This window comes from Mirounga leonina, unplaced genomic scaffold (genome assembly GCF_011800145.1).
Source record: "Mirounga leonina isolate KUSES-001 unplaced genomic scaffold, KU_Mleo_1.0 Mir_353, whole genome shotgun sequence".
In the NCBI taxonomy this organism is placed as follows: Eukaryota; Metazoa; Chordata; class Mammalia; order Carnivora; family Phocidae; genus Mirounga; species Mirounga leonina.
Genome location: NW_023270699.1, coordinates 329,183 through 345,780, shown reverse-complemented (window position 1 = coordinate 345,780; position 16,598 = coordinate 329,183). Strand labels below are relative to the sequence as shown.

Genomic DNA, 16,598 nt, shown 5'->3' with positions numbered 1-16,598 from the left:
GGGCTCCCTGCTCGGCGGGGAGTCTGCTTCTCCCTCTGACCCTCCTCCCTCTTATGCTCTCTGTCTCTCATTCTCTCTCTCTCAAATAAATAAATAAAATCTTAAAAAAAAAAAAATTTTTAAACACAATTTTTAAAAATTTGTGAAAATCCAAGTAAGTTTTTAAAAACACACGAGGAAAACCAGTAGCGTGGACTTTTCAGTGGTTAGCCCGCCATGAAATATTTGAGAAATGAGTATGTGTTTCTAAAAACAAAACTCTAGATTTCTTTTTTTTTTTTTAATTCTTATGTTAATCCCCATACATTACATCATTAGTTTTAGATAAAACTCTAGATTTCTAAGTGTTACAAAGATAAGTCGGCTCCCAAAATGCTATGAAATTACTTAGTTTTGGAAGTTCATGTTAGGGGTGTGTTCAGTGGGTTTGAATAGCTTTGCTGAGATAGTCACGTACTTGCGTTCACCAACTTAAGTTGCACACGTCAGTGGTTTTCAGTACCTTCAGGGTCGTGTGCCCATCGCCACACCCACGTTACAACATGTTCCTCGCCCCACACGGAGCCCACACCGTTAGCGCTCAGCCCTGGCCACCACGAGTCTCCCTTCTGTCTGTGGATTGGTCTGTTGCGGACATTTCCTCTGAAGGGATCCGGCGGTGCGTGGCCTCTCCTGTCTGGCTCCTTTCCTGGTGTTTTCAAGGCCCGTGTGTGTTGTGCTGTGGAGTAGTTTGGAGGTGTTGCAGGGAGCGGGTGGTGCATGGCCCGGAGGCACCTGTGCTGTTTTGTGAAGGAGGCGAGTAGAGTCAGGCCCCAGGGTGCGCCTTGCTGATGCGGAACCCCCGAACGTGTGCAGGCTTTTGTACGTGTGTGTGTGTGTGTGTGTGTTTGCCTTTTCTCCCGGGGAAGAGTGTCTGCAGCCTTCATGTGCTTCTTGAGGACTTCCGCAAACCATCTCCAAAGTTTTCAGCCGAACCCTTTAACTTTGGTTTTTTAAAAAAAACAAGTGGTAATGTGATTGCTTAAAAAATGCAAAGAAAATGTTCCAAGTTTTAATAGTTGTTCTTCACGATGCATCTTGGAATGGAGTTTTAAGTAATTGATGCAGCCCCTTTGGTGTTACGGTCACTGTAGACGGTTAATTTGTTTTGGATTATGGACTCTCTTTCTGAGCACAGTGGCCTCCCAAGATAGTTGTTTCAGGGTCAATTTCATCTTCTCTACACAAAATAAACCTGTAGGTCCCTCGGTATCTCGCTTTCCTAACCTGGAAAATAGCTAAGTAACAATCCCTGCGTCCTCACGAGGCTGGAGCGTTGATCGAGATGATGTGCTGTGTGGGACCGCGCGGCGAGAGACCCAGGCTGGGTTCCGGGTGTCCCAGGTTCTCCCGGACACGGTGCCTCTTCCTGCCCTTCCTGCCCTTCCTGAGGCCTCCTCACCCGTGGAAGCGGCTCTAAGTGGCTGCCCAGAGAGGTTTCCGCCGGGTCATCCACTCTGTCTCCCTGGTGGGGGCGCAGGGACCCGGTGGCCGTTTCTGCGATTTCTCCCAGGAGCCCAGCACACGCCCGGCACACGTGGTGAAGGGCGTTTTGCAAATGAGGCCATTTCCACCTGGTGCACGTGCACGTTCCTCTGTGCTTGTCCGTGTCCGCATGTTGGTGTGCCTTGGCGTGTGTGTGCCTGCGTGCCGAGGCCGGAAGCCGGAACTTGGGCCTGTGAACACTCCCGTTTCAGTGTCCAGCCTCCCCTGCGCAGGCGGGTAAAAGCCTGATCGTGCTCAGAGACGGACGATAGGCCTTCACCTCTGGCGCCACCAGAGCTTGGTTTTGCCTGGGTCTCTGCGCCCGGTGGAGGGTGCTGGTGTGCGGTGCAGCCCCCGCCCAGGACCCCGTGCCGGCCGGGGCCGCCCGTAGCGGCGGCTGGGCTTCAGGCTTCTGCTTTTGGAACAGGCGTGTGAAGGACTTTCTGTTGTTTTGCCGTTGACAACAGCGGGAGTTGGAGTTGCAGCATCAGCGAGATGAGCACAAGATCCGGCAGCTTCAGCGGACGGTCCAGGCCCTGGAGGCGAAGGCGGCCGCTCGCCAGTCCCCAGAGGCCGAGCGGCTGCAGGAGGAACGGCACAGCCTGGAGAAGGTCCGGCAGCAGCTGCTGTGTGCAGCCGGGCTCCTGACCAGCTTCGTCAGCCAGATGGTGGACAGGTGAGCCCCTCGGGGCTGGCTGCTCCCCCTGCCATCGGAGCCCGTGTGTTGGGGAACACGTGCACCTTTGGGGCGTGGCTTGATTTCAGGCCCCCGTTGTAGTGCAGCAGACGGTCTCTTCCCACGTGCTGGGTGAATTTCTGGGCAGCACTCTCCTGAAAGATGTTGACAGAATTGTATTTTTTTGCATTCTAAGTAGGAGGGAAAAGTCCAAGTTTCTTTTAGATCTGTTCTCCTCGTGCCCCTTTACAATTGCTCACCACCCAGAGTTCTGGGCCAGATGCCAGGCCCGTCCTGCCTGGGCCCGTCAAGGCTGGGTGGCGCGACACGTCCACACGGTGTCCGCCTTGCCCGCGGCCCCCAGGACCGCTGCTCACACAGCCAGGGTGCACCTCCGTGGCTGAGGGACCGACAGGAGGGTTTCTGTGAACAGGAAAACTAATACTCGCCCTTTCCCCATCTGCACGACACTCTGCAAGTACGGTTCTCCCGTCTGTAACTGGTTCAGTCCGTGGGGCAGCGGTGTCTCTGAGCGGACCTTCCTTCCGGACAGTGCTTCACACCAGACACAGACCCCAGTGGAGAGCAGCGCTCGGAGCCTCCGGAGTCTGTGGCCAGCGGCCGACGTCTCGGGGCCTCGCGGACTGTCGGCGCGAGGGCCGCGTCACGTCCTGGCCCCTGCTGTCAGTGGAGTGGCTCCGGGCCCCCGCCTCTCGTGGGCAGAGCATGGCTGGAGGAAGCAGTCATAAGCACATCCTCCTGGGGGCTGCGTTGGACCCCATTTGTCGTTTCTCCCACAGAGTTCCCAGTGGCCGTGGGTAGCTGTCCGTGGGGATCTGCACGAGCTTTTCAGTATCTGTTTATGTTCACAGGACAATTAGTGATTGGACATCATCGAATGAGAAAGCAGTGAGCTCCTTGCTGCGCACGTTAGAGGAGCTCAAGTCTGACCTGAGCGTGCCCAGCTCCTCCCAGGTGAGGGGTGGGGCCCCCCGCGTGGTTCCTTGTTTACCCCTCCCTGCCACTCCCCTGTCTGACAGCCCGCCCTGGGCATGACCTTGCCGAGCGCCCGGCGCGCCCTCCAGTGGGCACTGGGCCGTGGTGCTCAGGGCAGGTGCCCCGGTTGGGGGGGAGGGGGGCCTGCTGCTGACCCAGCCTGCTCTGTGTGCAACCTGGTTGAGAGCCTGAGCCAGAAGTGAGCTCCCGCGGGCCTCCTGGCAAATTCTGAGCTCCCTGTCGGCCACGCCCGAAGGTGTTTGTTTAGAAGTCCTGGTTGTCGACACAGGTCCTGGGAGCTGTTCTTGGTGGTTGCGCAGTCTCGCCGTTTGGTGTGAGAGCAGCCCGCGTGTCCAAGCAGGAGAGGGCACCGCGTGCCGCAGGAGCGAGACGGTCCGGGTGGGGCGTGCTGTGGGCAGGCCGGGCCTCCGTCGGTGTCCCGGGCCAGCTGTAGGCTGAGCTCCCGATTGTGGAGATGATGGACCGTCTAAGGGACTTGTGTGCCGGGCCCTTGGGGACGAGCACACGGTGCCCCTGCTCCCTGCGAGCGCCGCTCACCGAGCTGTGAGCCGTCCGAGCGGGGCTTCGCTCGTGCTGCCAGCGCTGGGCGGGGTCTCGCTCGCGGGGAGGGGGGGGATGGAAACGGGAGTTGATGACTTCCCATTTACAGCTCTTCCCAGCCCCACGAGCTCCCACTGAACTCCAAATGAGTGTAAAATTTATAATTCTTGAAAGCAGCCAACAGTAAAAAACACAAATAACAGGTGTATCTTTTTTTTTTTTGTAAAGATTATTTATTTATTTATTTATTTATTAGAGAGTGAGCAGGAGAGAAACAGCATGAGAGGGGAGAGGGTCAGAGGGAGAAGCAGGCTCCCCGACGAGCAGGGAGCCCGATGCGGGACTCGATCCCGGGACTCTGGGATCATGACCTGAGCCGAAGGCAGTCGCTTAACCAACTGAGCCACCCAGGCGCCCAGGTGTATCTTTTTTTTAACAAAGATTTTATTTATTTGTCAGAGAGAGAGAGCAGGGGAAGCAGCAGACGCCCCCCTGAGCAGGGACCCCGATGCGGGGCTCGATCCCAGGACCCCGGGATCACGACCTGAGCCGAAGGCAGACGCACCACCGACCGAGCCACCCGGGCCCCGCATGTGTATGCGTTTTAACAAACAAATTTGTGTACATTTATTTCTGCTTTCTCCTTGTCAAGAAAAAGATGACAGCAGAGCTGCAGACCCAGCTGGTGGACGTCCTCCTGAAAGACAACGACTCCCTGACGAGAGCCCTGCGCACGGTGACGCAGGAGAAGGCGGACCTGCGCCGGGCGGTGTCGCAGCTGGAGGCGTCCCTGAAGCAGCAGCTGCTGAAGCGCGGTGTGTGGACTGTACGTACGCGCTTCCGTGCGGCCGCGGGCGCGGGCGGGGCTCCCGCTGGGCTGTGGGCTGAGCTCCCGGGCACGCCACAGCGGCTTAGCCCTCCAGCCACGTGTCTGCGCGGGTCCCACACGCCAGCACACGCATGACACACGTGACCTTGCCGTGAGGTCACGTTCCGTGCCTGCTTGGGACGGGAAATCTCTTTGCTCGGTTTGGACCCGATTAAAATGACGTAGTTTTCCTGACTGCATAGTTGATAGGCTTTTTTTCTGGAATGCCCAGTTTCTTTTCTCTTATATAAAATTGAGATGGTTGCGTTTGTGATTTGCTTTACCTTTTTCTTTTTTTAAAGATTTTATTTATTTATTTGAGAGAGAGAATGAGGTAGAGAGATCATGAGGGTCAGAGGGAGAAGCAGGCTCCCTGCCGAGCCGGGAGCCCGATGTGGGACTCCATCCCGGGACTCCAGGATCATGACCTGAGCCAAAGGCAGTCGCTCAACCAACTGAGCCACCCAGGCGCCCCTTGCTTTACCTTTTTTACAATGAAAAGTTTTCTAAATTATTTTTTAATTTACGTGCAGTGAAATCTGCCCTTTGTTGGTAGGATGTCATTTGAGGTTTCACGCGTGGGCGGACTCTCGTGACCCACGTGACCGCCAGCGTTAACAGCCCACAGCCGCCGTGCTCGCTGTGGCCCGGCTGACGGCAGGCCCGGCCTGGCGCTTTGTGCAGCGTGCCGTTCCCGGGTGCGTGGCCGAAGCCCACGGTGTGTCACCTGTCGGAGGACCTGAGATCCTTCCTGGGCGTCGTGTTGCCAAGCAGCGTCCCGGGCGCAGACATGCCTCAGCAGCGTCTCTGGGTTGTCTCTGGTGTTTGACGACGACAGCGTTCCTAAGCAGCTACTCTGGGGTGAATCCCTGGGCGGGGAGGGGGGTCCCATGACGTGAATGTCGAGCCCGCCGAGTGTCGAACGGCTGCACCAGTTTACTTCCCCTTCAGCAAAACGTGGGAGTCCCGTCGCTGCGTCGGCTCGCTGGGTGCCGGCCCTGCCTTTTCCGCTAGCGTGGTGCCAGGTGCTGAGTGGCATCTGTATCTTCTTCGGTGAAGTGTCCTTTAAAGCCCTTGCCCGCTTTTGAATTGCACCGTCTGTTTTCTGGTACTGTTGTGTTCTGCGACTGGGCGGTCAGACCCATGATGTGAAAATCTCTCTTCCCCGTCTGTGCAGAGCCCGCTCTGTGGAGATGGTGGCCTTTGCACAACAAGATTTTCTCATTTTAATAGTTTTTTTGTAGTTTTACCTTCTACATTTAGGTCTGGGATCCATTTTGAGGTAATTTTTTTTTCGGTCTGAGGGTTAGGTCGAGGATTATCTGTATGCACGTTGATACCATTGTTCCGGCACGTGTTGGAGGATCGTCTTTGTACCGATGTCAGAAGTCACTCCACAACGTGCGTGTATGTCTGGATTCTCCCTTCTGTTCTGCTGACCAGGCAGCATGGGGGAGATCACAGCTTTGTATCAGGAGTGGGGATGCTCCGGTTTTTTTCTGCCTTCAAATTATCTGGCTATTCTAGTTCCTCTGTCTTTGAACATAAATTTTAGAATCTTGCTGGTTGGTTGGTTGGGATGTGGGAGGAACCGGGAGGTACAGCGTCCGACTGGTTTGGAAAATGGTCTGGCCGTTCTTACCAACAGTTCCACATAAAACTTTCCTGCCACCGATACTCATTGTAGCCTGAAAGTGGAAATAACCCAAATGTCAATTAATTAATGAACGGGTAAATAAAATATGGTATATCCATAAATGGGCTTATTTGGCAGTAAAGGACTAAAAGACTGCCAAGTGCTGCAGTGTGGATGAGCCTCTGTCCCCTCCTTGTAGGGCCCTATTTACATGGGGTGTCCAGAGCCGCAGAACCATTGAGGCAGAAAACAAATTAGTGGTTGCCTGGGGCTGGGGGTGTGGTGGGGAGGGACGGGGTGGGGGGGGTTTGGGGGTGACGAAAACACGAATTACGGAGTGGTGGTCGTTGCATTCTGTGAATATATTCTAAACCTGTTGAATTGTACATTTTCAGAGGATAAATTTTATGGTATGTGAGTTACATTTCAGTGAAGCTATCATAAAGGTTTTAGGCAAGGATTGACATCTTGGCCACGTAACTGTAACTATGTTTGAATTTAGCTGCATCGAACCTTCCCATCTGGGAACTTGCATGTCCTTTCATGTGTTTCTGTCTCTTTAAATGTGTTGTAACTATCAGCGTTCAGATCCTAAAAACATGTTAGGTTGATACCTAAACATTTCGTTTTTCAGGGAGCTGTTGTAAAAGGCACTTTTCAAACCTTTTGTTCTCCAGTTGTTCGTGGCTCGTGTGTAGAAACACGGTCCATGTTCACAGGTTCACCTTGTGCTGTGACCCTTGCTAACCTTGCTTTTTAACCCGATGAGTCCTTCTTTGGGATTTTGTACAGACACAGTTATATCATCTGTGAATAGGGTTTTCTTTTCTTTCCAATATGAATACCTTTGATTTCCGTTTCTTGCCTCTTGCACAGGCTGGACTTCCTGGACGTGGTTGGGCAGGCCGGGTTCCCAGTCCGAGGGCTGAGCCGGAGCTTCCGTCTGTCAGGTGCTCGTGCGAAGGCCCTGGGGCTGAGGTTCCCTTCCCAGTCTTAGTTTGCGAAGACTTTCTATCATGAATGGATGTTTGAGTTTGTTATGATTTTTCTTCACCTGTTGATAAGGTGATGCGCTTTTTCTTGTTTACTCAGCTAACATGGTGTATTAGGTTGATTTTTGGTTGTGGACTCTGTGTTGTGTGCCAGGGAAAGCCCCGGGCAGTCATGATGTCTTACCATTTTTACGTATTGTTGGATTCAATTTGCCCGTATTTTGTTGAGCATTTTTGCCTCTGGGTTCATGAAGGATGTTAATCTGGAGGGGTTTTTTGTATTGTCTAGTTTTGGCCTCATAAAATGAGTTGGGACGTGTTCCTTCCTCTTCTTAATTTCTGGAAGAGGTTTCCTAGAGCTAGTATTTATTTCTTCCTTAAATATTTATTAAAATTCACCAGTGAAACCACCTGGGTCTTTTGGGAAAGGTTTTTCGTGATGGACTTGGTGTTCCTGGTGTTGGTGGAGGGTCCCACGAAGGTCGTTCAGATCTCCTGTAGCCTTGAGCTGCTTCCTCCTTGTCCTCGGTCACTGTGAGGGGGGATGTTGACATCTCTAAGTAGAACAGTGAATTTGTCTTCACGCTCCGTCCAGCTTTGCTTTGTCTGTTTTGAAGCTCTGTTGGTAGGTAAGGTAAAGGGACCTCTGTACTTGGAAAGTGGGGTCCAACCACCAAGCCGACCCAGGACTTGCATTCCTTGATGTAAGAAGTTACAGTGGCTCCACGTTTTAATCTTGACGAAAGCTGCCGTTAGCACCGTTCACAGTCCTGTCTGCTTCTCTGGGACTTGTCGGAAGCGTTCGGGGCCCCTTGCTGAAGGCGTCTTATTGTGCCTGTGATTAAAGCCCCGCCACCATTACAACACTTTCATCCTTTCTGTGGAAGTTAACGAAGAAATCAGGGAATAGATTATTTTATTGAAGACTAACTGACACAAATACTGTACTAGTTTCCAGTGTACAACATGGTGATTCAACACTTGCATCCGTCCCGAAACCGTGGCCACCGTGGGCCTAGTTCCCGTGTGTCACCGCACAGAGTTGTCACGGTTTCCTGACTGCCCCCTCTGCGGCGGCGTCCTAATGACTGGGTGTTGGCACCTCTTCATCCCCTTGGTCTATTTTGTCTGCCCCCCAGCCCCCCCCCCAACCACCAGCCAGTTTGTTCTGTGAGTCTGTTTTGTTCGTTTGTTTGGTTTGGTTTTTCAGATTCCGCATATAAGGGCGATGACATGGTATCGGTCTGTTTCTGTCTGACTTCTTTCACTTAGTGTAATACCCTCGAGGTCCATCCATGTTGTCAGAAATGGCAAGATTTCATTCTTTAATGACTGAGTAGTATTCCATTGTACATATGGACCACATCTTCTTTATCCATTCATCTGTCATCGGACATCTGGGCTCTTCCCACAGTTTGGCTACTGTACATAATGCTGCAGTAAACATCAGGGTGCTTGTATCCCTTTGAATCTGTATTTCAATTTTCTTTGGGGTAAATACCCAGGAGTGCAATTGCTGGGTCGTATGGTAGCGCTACTTTCAACTTTTTGAGGAACCTCCATCCTGTTTTCCAGAGTGGCTGCACCAGCTTGCATTCCCACCAACAGTGTAGGAGGGTTCCCCTTTCTCCGCATCTTTGTCAACATCTGTCTTTCCTGACTTGTTAATTTTAGCCATTCTGACTGGTGTGAGGTGGGATCTCATTGAGGTTTTGATTTGAATTTCCCTGATGCCGAGCGATGTTGAGCATTTTTTCAGATGTCTTTTGGCCATTTCTATGTATTTTTTGGAAAAATGTCCAGGTTTTCTGCTCATTGGATTGTTTTTTTATATTGAGCTATGTATGAGTTTTTAAATGTATTTTGGATGTTCACTCTCTGTTGAATGTATTATTTGTTGATGGTTTACTGTATAAAAGTTTTTTAGTTTGATGTAGTCCCACTTGTTAATTTCTGCTTTCATTATAGAAAATAAGTATTTATTTATTTTTAAAGATTTTATTTATTTGAGAGAGCGAGCACGAATGGGGGGAAGGGCAGAAGCAGAGGGAGAAGCAGACTCCACACTGAGCAGGGCGCCCAGTGTGGGACTCAGTCCCAGGACCCTGATGAGATCACGACCTGAGTTGAAGGCAGACGCTTCACTGACTGAGCCCCCCAGGCGCCCCTGAAAAATAAATATTTTTAATGAGTAAATCACAGGCTGGGAGTGAGCTGGTAGAACATGGTGAAACCAAGGAGACTTTGATTCCTAGAGAACCTCTTTCCACAAATGACCAGGCTGTGTTTTAGGACCAGGAAAACAAACATCTAGTCTTTTCCCCCTTCCTCACCAGGGGTCCTGTGAGAGCCCTTCGACAGGGTCACCTCAGTCGCAGGCCCCTCCTCTCTGCTGTGCCCTGGAGCTGGGGGCTGGTGCAGCCAGGCTGCTTTTGATTCCTGTTCCAGACTGCAGGAACGAGGTCACCGTGCACGTGGCCAAAGTGCTCGGAGCTCCCTCTGGTCATCCGGTATGAGCAGCCCCTTTGCTGTCCTCACTGTGGGATCCTTCTCCTCTGTAAATGGGTCCCCACTGGAGCTCTGGGCGCTCTCCACACACCGTGGTATCCAGGCCACGCCACATATGTTTGGATGTGCTGCCTGGTCATGACAGCTCCTCAGTGTCCGCGGCGCCCACGTGGGGCCCTTGCTGAGGTTTCCAGGCGTGTGATTTGTTGGTGCTGCCGTAGAACCAGGGACTCAGACCTGTCAGGAGTTAGCCTTTCTAGGACCAGAGACTGTGCGGGTGTTCAGCAGGCTTAATGCTTTGAATTCGGTGTTCTTTCACAAATATTTGGGGTTTGTTTTTGATAAAAACGTACCTTTTGTGCAGTCATACTTCAGTAATTGGTATGCAGTAACCACCCGTGAATATTAATTATCTGATTGATAACACCACGTAACAGCTGGGGCATCTGAAAAGATGCCGAAGACGGACCCAGGATGGCCCATGTTGTGGCATTCGGGAGACGTGCCCCAGCCCCCTCCCACGTCCTGGGGGAGCAGCCGAGGAAGAAACGAGCTGTGTGAACGTGACCCTGACCCTGGGGTGGGGGTGGCGACTCCGCCCTCGGCCGTTTTTCTCAAGATGTTCTTCTGTTGGAGCAACTGTGTAGACGGTGTCGTCTGTGGTTTGTTACAGAGACCGGACAAGTCTGCGTGGAAGCAAGACGGGGCAGTCTCGCAGAGCTCAGCAGGACAGCCAGACCCAGCAGTGCCCGCGCCGGCCGCACGCGAGGAGGGAAACGCCTGCGGCGTGCACGTAAGCGCAGGCCTGGGGGCCGCGCTGGGCATGTACAGTGTCGTCCACTGAGTGCCCTTTATCTGTTCTCAAGACTTTATATTTCCAGGGGTGCCCGGTTGCCTCTTGATCTCGGCTCAGGTCATGACCTCAGGGTCCTGGGGTTGAGCCCCATGTTAGGCTCTGTGCTCAGCAGGGAGTCTGCTCGGGATTCTCTCCCTCTGCCTCTCCCCCTGCATGCTCGCTCACACTTTCTTAAAAAAACAAAAACAAAAAAACAAGCACTTTATATTTCTAGAGCAGCTTAAGGTTCACAGCAGAACTGAGGGGAAGGTACGGAGAGTTCCCAAATATTCCTTGTTCCCCCAGTGCTGACAGCCCGCACCTGAGTGAGCCTGCACTGACAGGTGGTCATCACCCAGAGTCCACAGGCTACGTCAGGGCTCACGCTCGGTGGTGTGTGTTCCGTGAGGCTGACAAAGGTGTAACAGTCGGTACTTCTAAGAATCCTGGTCTGTTCATTGCAGCTGCGAAAGCATTCTCGTGCTGGTGGGGTTCTCCTTCGCCTGAGCATAGTTGCCAGCACGTGTATCCGCGTGTGTCTCTCAGCAGTGGGGAGACATCGAGCCGTCTCAGATTAGAGCAGTGAAGTGAATACACTTCCATCTGAAACCCACTGTCGTTCCGTACAGGTGTCTTGTGTCTGTGCTCACAAGTTAAGGGTGTCAGGCTTGGAGGTACCTCATAGTAGGTAACCGTCTCCACAGCCTGAAATCACCCCAGACCGGGGATTTGCTCATCATTGTGTTGGCCCCTGGGGCGCGGGAAAACGCGTGTTAGAATATCAGGACATAAGGAGACGCCTCTGTGTATGGGCCTGGGGATGAGACCCCGTCCCGCCCCGGGTGTGCCCCTCACCTAGTGGTCAGATTCACGGGGCCTTTGAGGGTTCCTCTGAGGCTTGGAAAGCATGTCTGGTCTGCCTTTTGTCCAAGTCTGCCCAGCGAGGCTGTCCCTGGTGACAGAGGTCACGCAGGGCTTACTGCTGTAAACAGTCTGCTGAAGGGAGAAACGGCCTGCATCTTTTTAGTTTAATTTTTTTAAAGATGTGTTTATTTATTTATTTAAGTCCTCTCTACAGCCCATGTGGGGCTTGAACTCGGGACCCTGAGATCCAGAGTCGCAGGCGCCCCTGTCCGGTTCTTCTTAAAGCCCAGTGGTACGAACGTGCTATGCATCTGTCAGCAAGATGTCTTTGTTCCAGGATTGTTTAACTTTTTTTTTTCTTTCAGATGGAGAAATTGTACCTGCATTATTTGAGAGCAGAAAGCTTCAGAAAAGCTCTGATTTATCAAAAGAAGTATCTTTTACTATTGATTGGTGGATTCCAGGACTCTGAACAAGAAACGCTCTCCATGATCGCCCATTTGGGAGTATTTCCTTCCAAAGCAGATAAGAAAATCACCACATCTCGCCCTTTTACGAAGTTTCGGACTGCCGTCAGGGTGGTGATCGCGATATTAAGGTATGCTGAGGCCCCCGCCGCCGAATCTTCGTGAGAGGGAGGCGTGCTGGGTATTCGGGGCTGTCTCCCTCTACGATGGCGCTCCCTTTTGAGCTACGCTTGCCTCCGAGAGACCACGTTGCGCAGAACTGTCACCCAGCTTCTGAAACTAAGGTTGAGGGATGCCTGCTCATCGCAAGACAGTACCTTGCCCCTTACGGGCCTCGTGCCAGGATTCCTTCTGACGACAGGCACGTCTGACGGAGTTTGAAACTGCATTTCACGGCTTCACACTCCAGTTGCCTGTATTTTAGTGAAATGTGCGCTCCATGAAAGGGGCCACGTCACCCGTGTGGGGTGGTGGCCGCATGTGCTGCTCTCATCCTGGCCACGAGCCCTCTCCCTGGAGGAGGGCAGGGCGTGGAGGTCCCGCTGGCCCCAGGCACCGCTCAGTGTCCTAGGCGTTGTTGACACGGGGTGTCGTTTGGGGGCAGGAATGTGAGTCCCTGAAATTTCGACCTGTTCAGAATTAACAGTGCTGAAAATCTGTTTTACGTTATAATTTTAAGATTTGCTGAATCTCCACAAATGTTTGTCCCACTAAGAATTGTTAGCTCTGTCTGCCGTGTGATGCCCGCGAGGTGCCTTCCTCACACCCCACCCGCCGGCTGTCTCCCTCACTCCTCCCAGCCCTGCCCCGCAGAGACCCAGCACCGGCCAGTCCGGTCCAGCAGAGGTGGGAGGCTGCCTGGCCTCCTCGCTCTCCTGCTCTCGGCCCTCAGCCTCAGGGCACGTCGTCCCCTCGCCTCTGAGTTCTGACCGCAGACCACCCACCCACCACCTGTCTGTCCATCCATCCGTCCAGTCTGCATGTTTGGAGAGAACGCCCTGTGCCAGGAAACCTGGCAGATGTGATGTGGGGCAGGGGACCCGGCCCAGGCCCTGCCTTCAGCCTTCCTGTCAAGGGGCGGAGCAGTTTCAGCAGCTGCGGTTTGGATGCGAGTCAGAACGTGCCTTCCAGGAGGGTGCGCGGTCAGCGGTGCCTCGAAGGAGCTGCTGACAGGAAGGCCGTCTCTGAAGGGCGTCTGCCAGGCCACGGAGGCGCCGTCCCAGGAGGAGCCAGGGAGCCCTGCAGTGCAGCACCTTTGGGCACTGGCCCCTGGCGCTCCTCACCCTGACACCCCTGCTCCCTGTGTGACCAAGGACACCTGGGGGCAGGGCCGCTATCTTGCTCCTTTTGCCCGGAGCCGTCGAGTGGCCCCAGCGGCGGTAGGGAGCGGGTGTTGCAGACTTTGAACCGGGGTCTCCGGGGCCCCGGGTTGGTGGGCACCAGGGCAGCGCCGTGGCCAGGAAGGTGCTGGTTGGCAGGGGCGCCACGGTCACTGCAGACGGGGGCCAACCCGAGTCTGACCCCGGGTGTCGGTCACGTCTGGATCTTCACCACTCTTTTCACAACTGTTTTGCTCTAGTTTCCAATGTTTTGTGTCCTTTGTTTTCTTTGTAGATTACGTTTCTTGGTTAAGAAGTGGCAAGAGGTAAATCGGAAAGGAGCCATGGTGGCAGGCCGAGCGCCCCGTCCAGGTGGGCCCAGTGGGAGCCCCGTAAAGCACACCGGAAACCTTACACTCAGCTAGTGGGGCCGTCGGCGAGGCCAGGTGGCTTCTGAGGGAAGGTGGCTTCGATGTTGGGAAGCGCAGAGAAGACCGGTTAATGGTTGAAACAACGTAGAAATGCCAGAGATATAGACGAGTAACTCACTTAATAAAAGGTCCGCTTCACGGCTGCATCTCTCTTTTGGGAGCTCCACTACCCGCGCTCCGCCCAAGAGCGGCCTTCGTGGGGCCCTGCCGCACGTGTAAATGTGCGCAGAGAACTCTCCACTCGCAGGGGCGCGGCCCCCAGTCCTGCGGGGCTTCAGGCGTCTGGAGGGGAGGCAGCCAGCCCTCGGCAGCTGGGCAGCCCCGGCCACCAATTAGCTTTGGTTCCCACGTGTGGTTACTTCGGCCTCCAGGCCTTTAGGAGGGTTGTTCCCCCACCAGGCACACCTGGTGGTCTCAGGGTTCTGCTTCTCCCTCCTCCAGAGCCCCCTCCTCAAATCCTGGGGTGGGGGGAGCACCCCGCTGGCTCCCCAAGGTCACGGGGTGCTCCCCTGGGGGCGCTGCCGTATGGATGCGGGGGTCAGGTCAGCCCTGCAGGGGCAGAATACAGGTGATCAAAACTCAGGTTTCTTCTAGAGCTTTTTAAAACATAATTTTTATAAACCGGGTATTTTACACTTGATCTTAGCCAAAAGGCCAAGAAGCGACATATAAACCGGGTATTTTAAAAATGCTTTGAAATTGCCACGCAGACTCCTAAAGGTTTGTAAATTTTACGTTTTGGTGGAGGGGCCTTTCTACCAAAGGCATCCATGTCTCTCTTCCTCATCCCTTTGTTGTTCAGCGGTTGCGGGGGAAGGATTCCGGGCACCACGGCAGCAGCCTGCACCCAAAACCAGCACCTCCCCGCCAGCCCGGGACGCGTCCTCCAGCCACGCCAGGGACCGCGGGCCCAAGGCCTCCCCGTGCAGGAGGGAGAGGTGAGTGTGCTTCCAGGCTGCGTTTGCATGGTAGGCGGGCCTGCAGGCAGGCCGCTGGGCCCCCACTCAGACGTGCGTGTGCTCACCAGGGCCTTGGCGGGCTTGACTTGATCTCTTTTCTGTGGGATTCGGGGTGTTTTGCACACATGAGGTCATCTCTCTACTTACTACTCAGTTGGCAATTGAGATGTTACAGCAACCACGTTAAACATCCGTAGGTTACTTGTGGGGAGAAAACCCTCTCAGTTAAAAGAATGAGAGGCCTTGTGGTTGGATGGTGGAATGCAAGTTTGTTTCAACGTTACAGTGAACTGTGTTCCCCTGATGGCCGGAGCGGGCTGAGCCGTGACTGCGTGGACGTCCCGCGGCCGCGGTGGGGTGAGGGGGTGCGGCTGCGGCTGCGACTTCTCCTCCGGGTGTGACCGTGAAAGATGGGCCTTGGGTTTCATCTCTGCAGAGTGAACCACGTGAACCTCCTCCTCAGGCGCTGGGATGAGGGACTCTGGTTACGAGTCACTTATTTCGTTCTTTCAACCCTGATTTTTCCGAGATTTGTAACATAGGACAGTTCGGTTCGTGTCTTTGCGGGTGTTTGTCCCCACGTCCAGACCCTTCGGCCTCTGAGTGTGCTTCCCAGCGCGTGCTCTGTGCTTAGGGTGGTAGCACCGTCCCCCACGGGCACCGTGGACGGGGAGGATGCGCCGGCGTGTGCGCCTTCAGCCCTTGCCCCTGGTTGACGGTGGCATCTCTGCGCACGCTGCGCTTGTGAACACAGCGGTCTCTGGCAGGAGAGACGGCACAGGACGTGGGGACGAGCGCCGCCGTGGGGCCAGGCGGCAGCCAGCCCCATGTGCAGCTGACTTGGGATCTCCTGCGCTGACGGTGTTCCACCGACGTGTGGGATTCCTCAGGGAGACGTGTTTCGGAAGTGCTGGCTTTGGCCTGGCCTCAAGCAAGGCAGGGCGTGCACATGAGTCCGTGGGGCCCCGGTGCCCAGGTCTGTGTGGGGGAGGCGGGGACTCTTGGCCGGTGGCTGTGGCAACCCTGGTGTCTGCGTTGGTGATGGTTATGGAAAGAGTCCGTGCCAGCCAAGGCCTCTTTTACGTGGGTGGTACAAGGATGAGTAAGACGTGTGCCTACCCTGAAGAGAACGTGAAGGACACAAAGCAGAGGACCGGGAGGAAAGGTGCTGCGTAGAGACTGGACCCGGTGGGTTGTGCCCCAAGTGAAGGGGACAGTTTGGGATGATCAGAGAAAGGCCAGTGGGTAGTGGGGTCACCCTTAGGGCACCGAGGGGTGGGTCTGAGGGGCAGGGCTCCATAATCCGGTTGGGGTAATGCATTTATACTTGAAAATTTCGTGAACGAAGTAACATGTTATTGGGGCACCTGGGTGGCTTAGTCGGTTAGATGTCTGACTCTTGATTTCTGCTCAGGTCATGATCTCAGGGTCGTGAGATTGAGCCCTGCCTCAGATTCCACGCTCAGCAGAGTCTGCTTGAGATTCTCTCTCTCTGTCTTCCCTTCCCCCGGTGTGCCCACCCTCATGTGTGCACTCTCTTTCTCTCTTAAATAAATAAATCTTTTTTTTTTTAAGATTTTATTTATTTATTTAATTGACAGAGAGAGACACAGCGAGAGAGGGAACACAAGCAGGGGGAGTGGGAGAGGGAGAAGCAGGCTTCCCACTGAGCAGGGAGCCCGATGTGGGGCTCGATCCCAGGACCCTGAGATCATGAACTGAGCCGAAGGCAGACGCTTAATGACTGAGCCACCCAGGCACCCCAATAAATAAATCTTTTTATTTTTATTTTTTATTTTTTTAAAGATTTTATTTATTTATTTGAGAGAGAGAATGAGCTAGAGCATGAGAGGGGGGAGGGTCAGAGGGAGAAGCAGACTCCCTGCTGAGCAGGGAGCCTGTTGCGGGGCTCGATCCCGGGACTCCAGGATCATGACCTGAGCCGAAGGCAGTCGCCCAACC

The 16,598-nt window shown here is 53.9% G+C and overlaps 1 protein-coding gene across 7 annotated transcripts in view; it reads left to right on the top strand.

The window, feature by feature from the left end:
- The window catches only part of PCNT (pericentrin), a 125,768-nt gene that overhangs the window by 107,234 nt on the left and 1,936 nt on the right, over nucleotides 1–16,598 (top strand). For 6 of the 7 annotated variants that reach the window (XM_035029990.1, XM_035029991.1, XM_035029989.1 and 3 more), the window contains 7 exons: nucleotides 1,992–2,200; nucleotides 3,073–3,175; nucleotides 4,410–4,583; nucleotides 10,435–10,554; nucleotides 11,826–12,058; nucleotides 13,542–13,618; nucleotides 14,480–14,615. In XM_035029990.1, the coding sequence (XP_034885881.1) occupies nucleotides 1,992–2,200; nucleotides 3,073–3,175; nucleotides 4,410–4,583; nucleotides 10,435–10,554; nucleotides 11,826–12,058; nucleotides 13,542–13,618; nucleotides 14,480–14,615 (1,052 nt within the window). The remainder of the gene's footprint in view (nucleotides 1–1,991; nucleotides 2,201–3,072; nucleotides 3,176–4,409; nucleotides 4,584–10,434; nucleotides 10,555–11,825; nucleotides 12,059–13,541; nucleotides 13,619–14,479; nucleotides 14,616–16,598) is intronic. The other variant, XM_035029992.1, reaches the window with a different exon arrangement.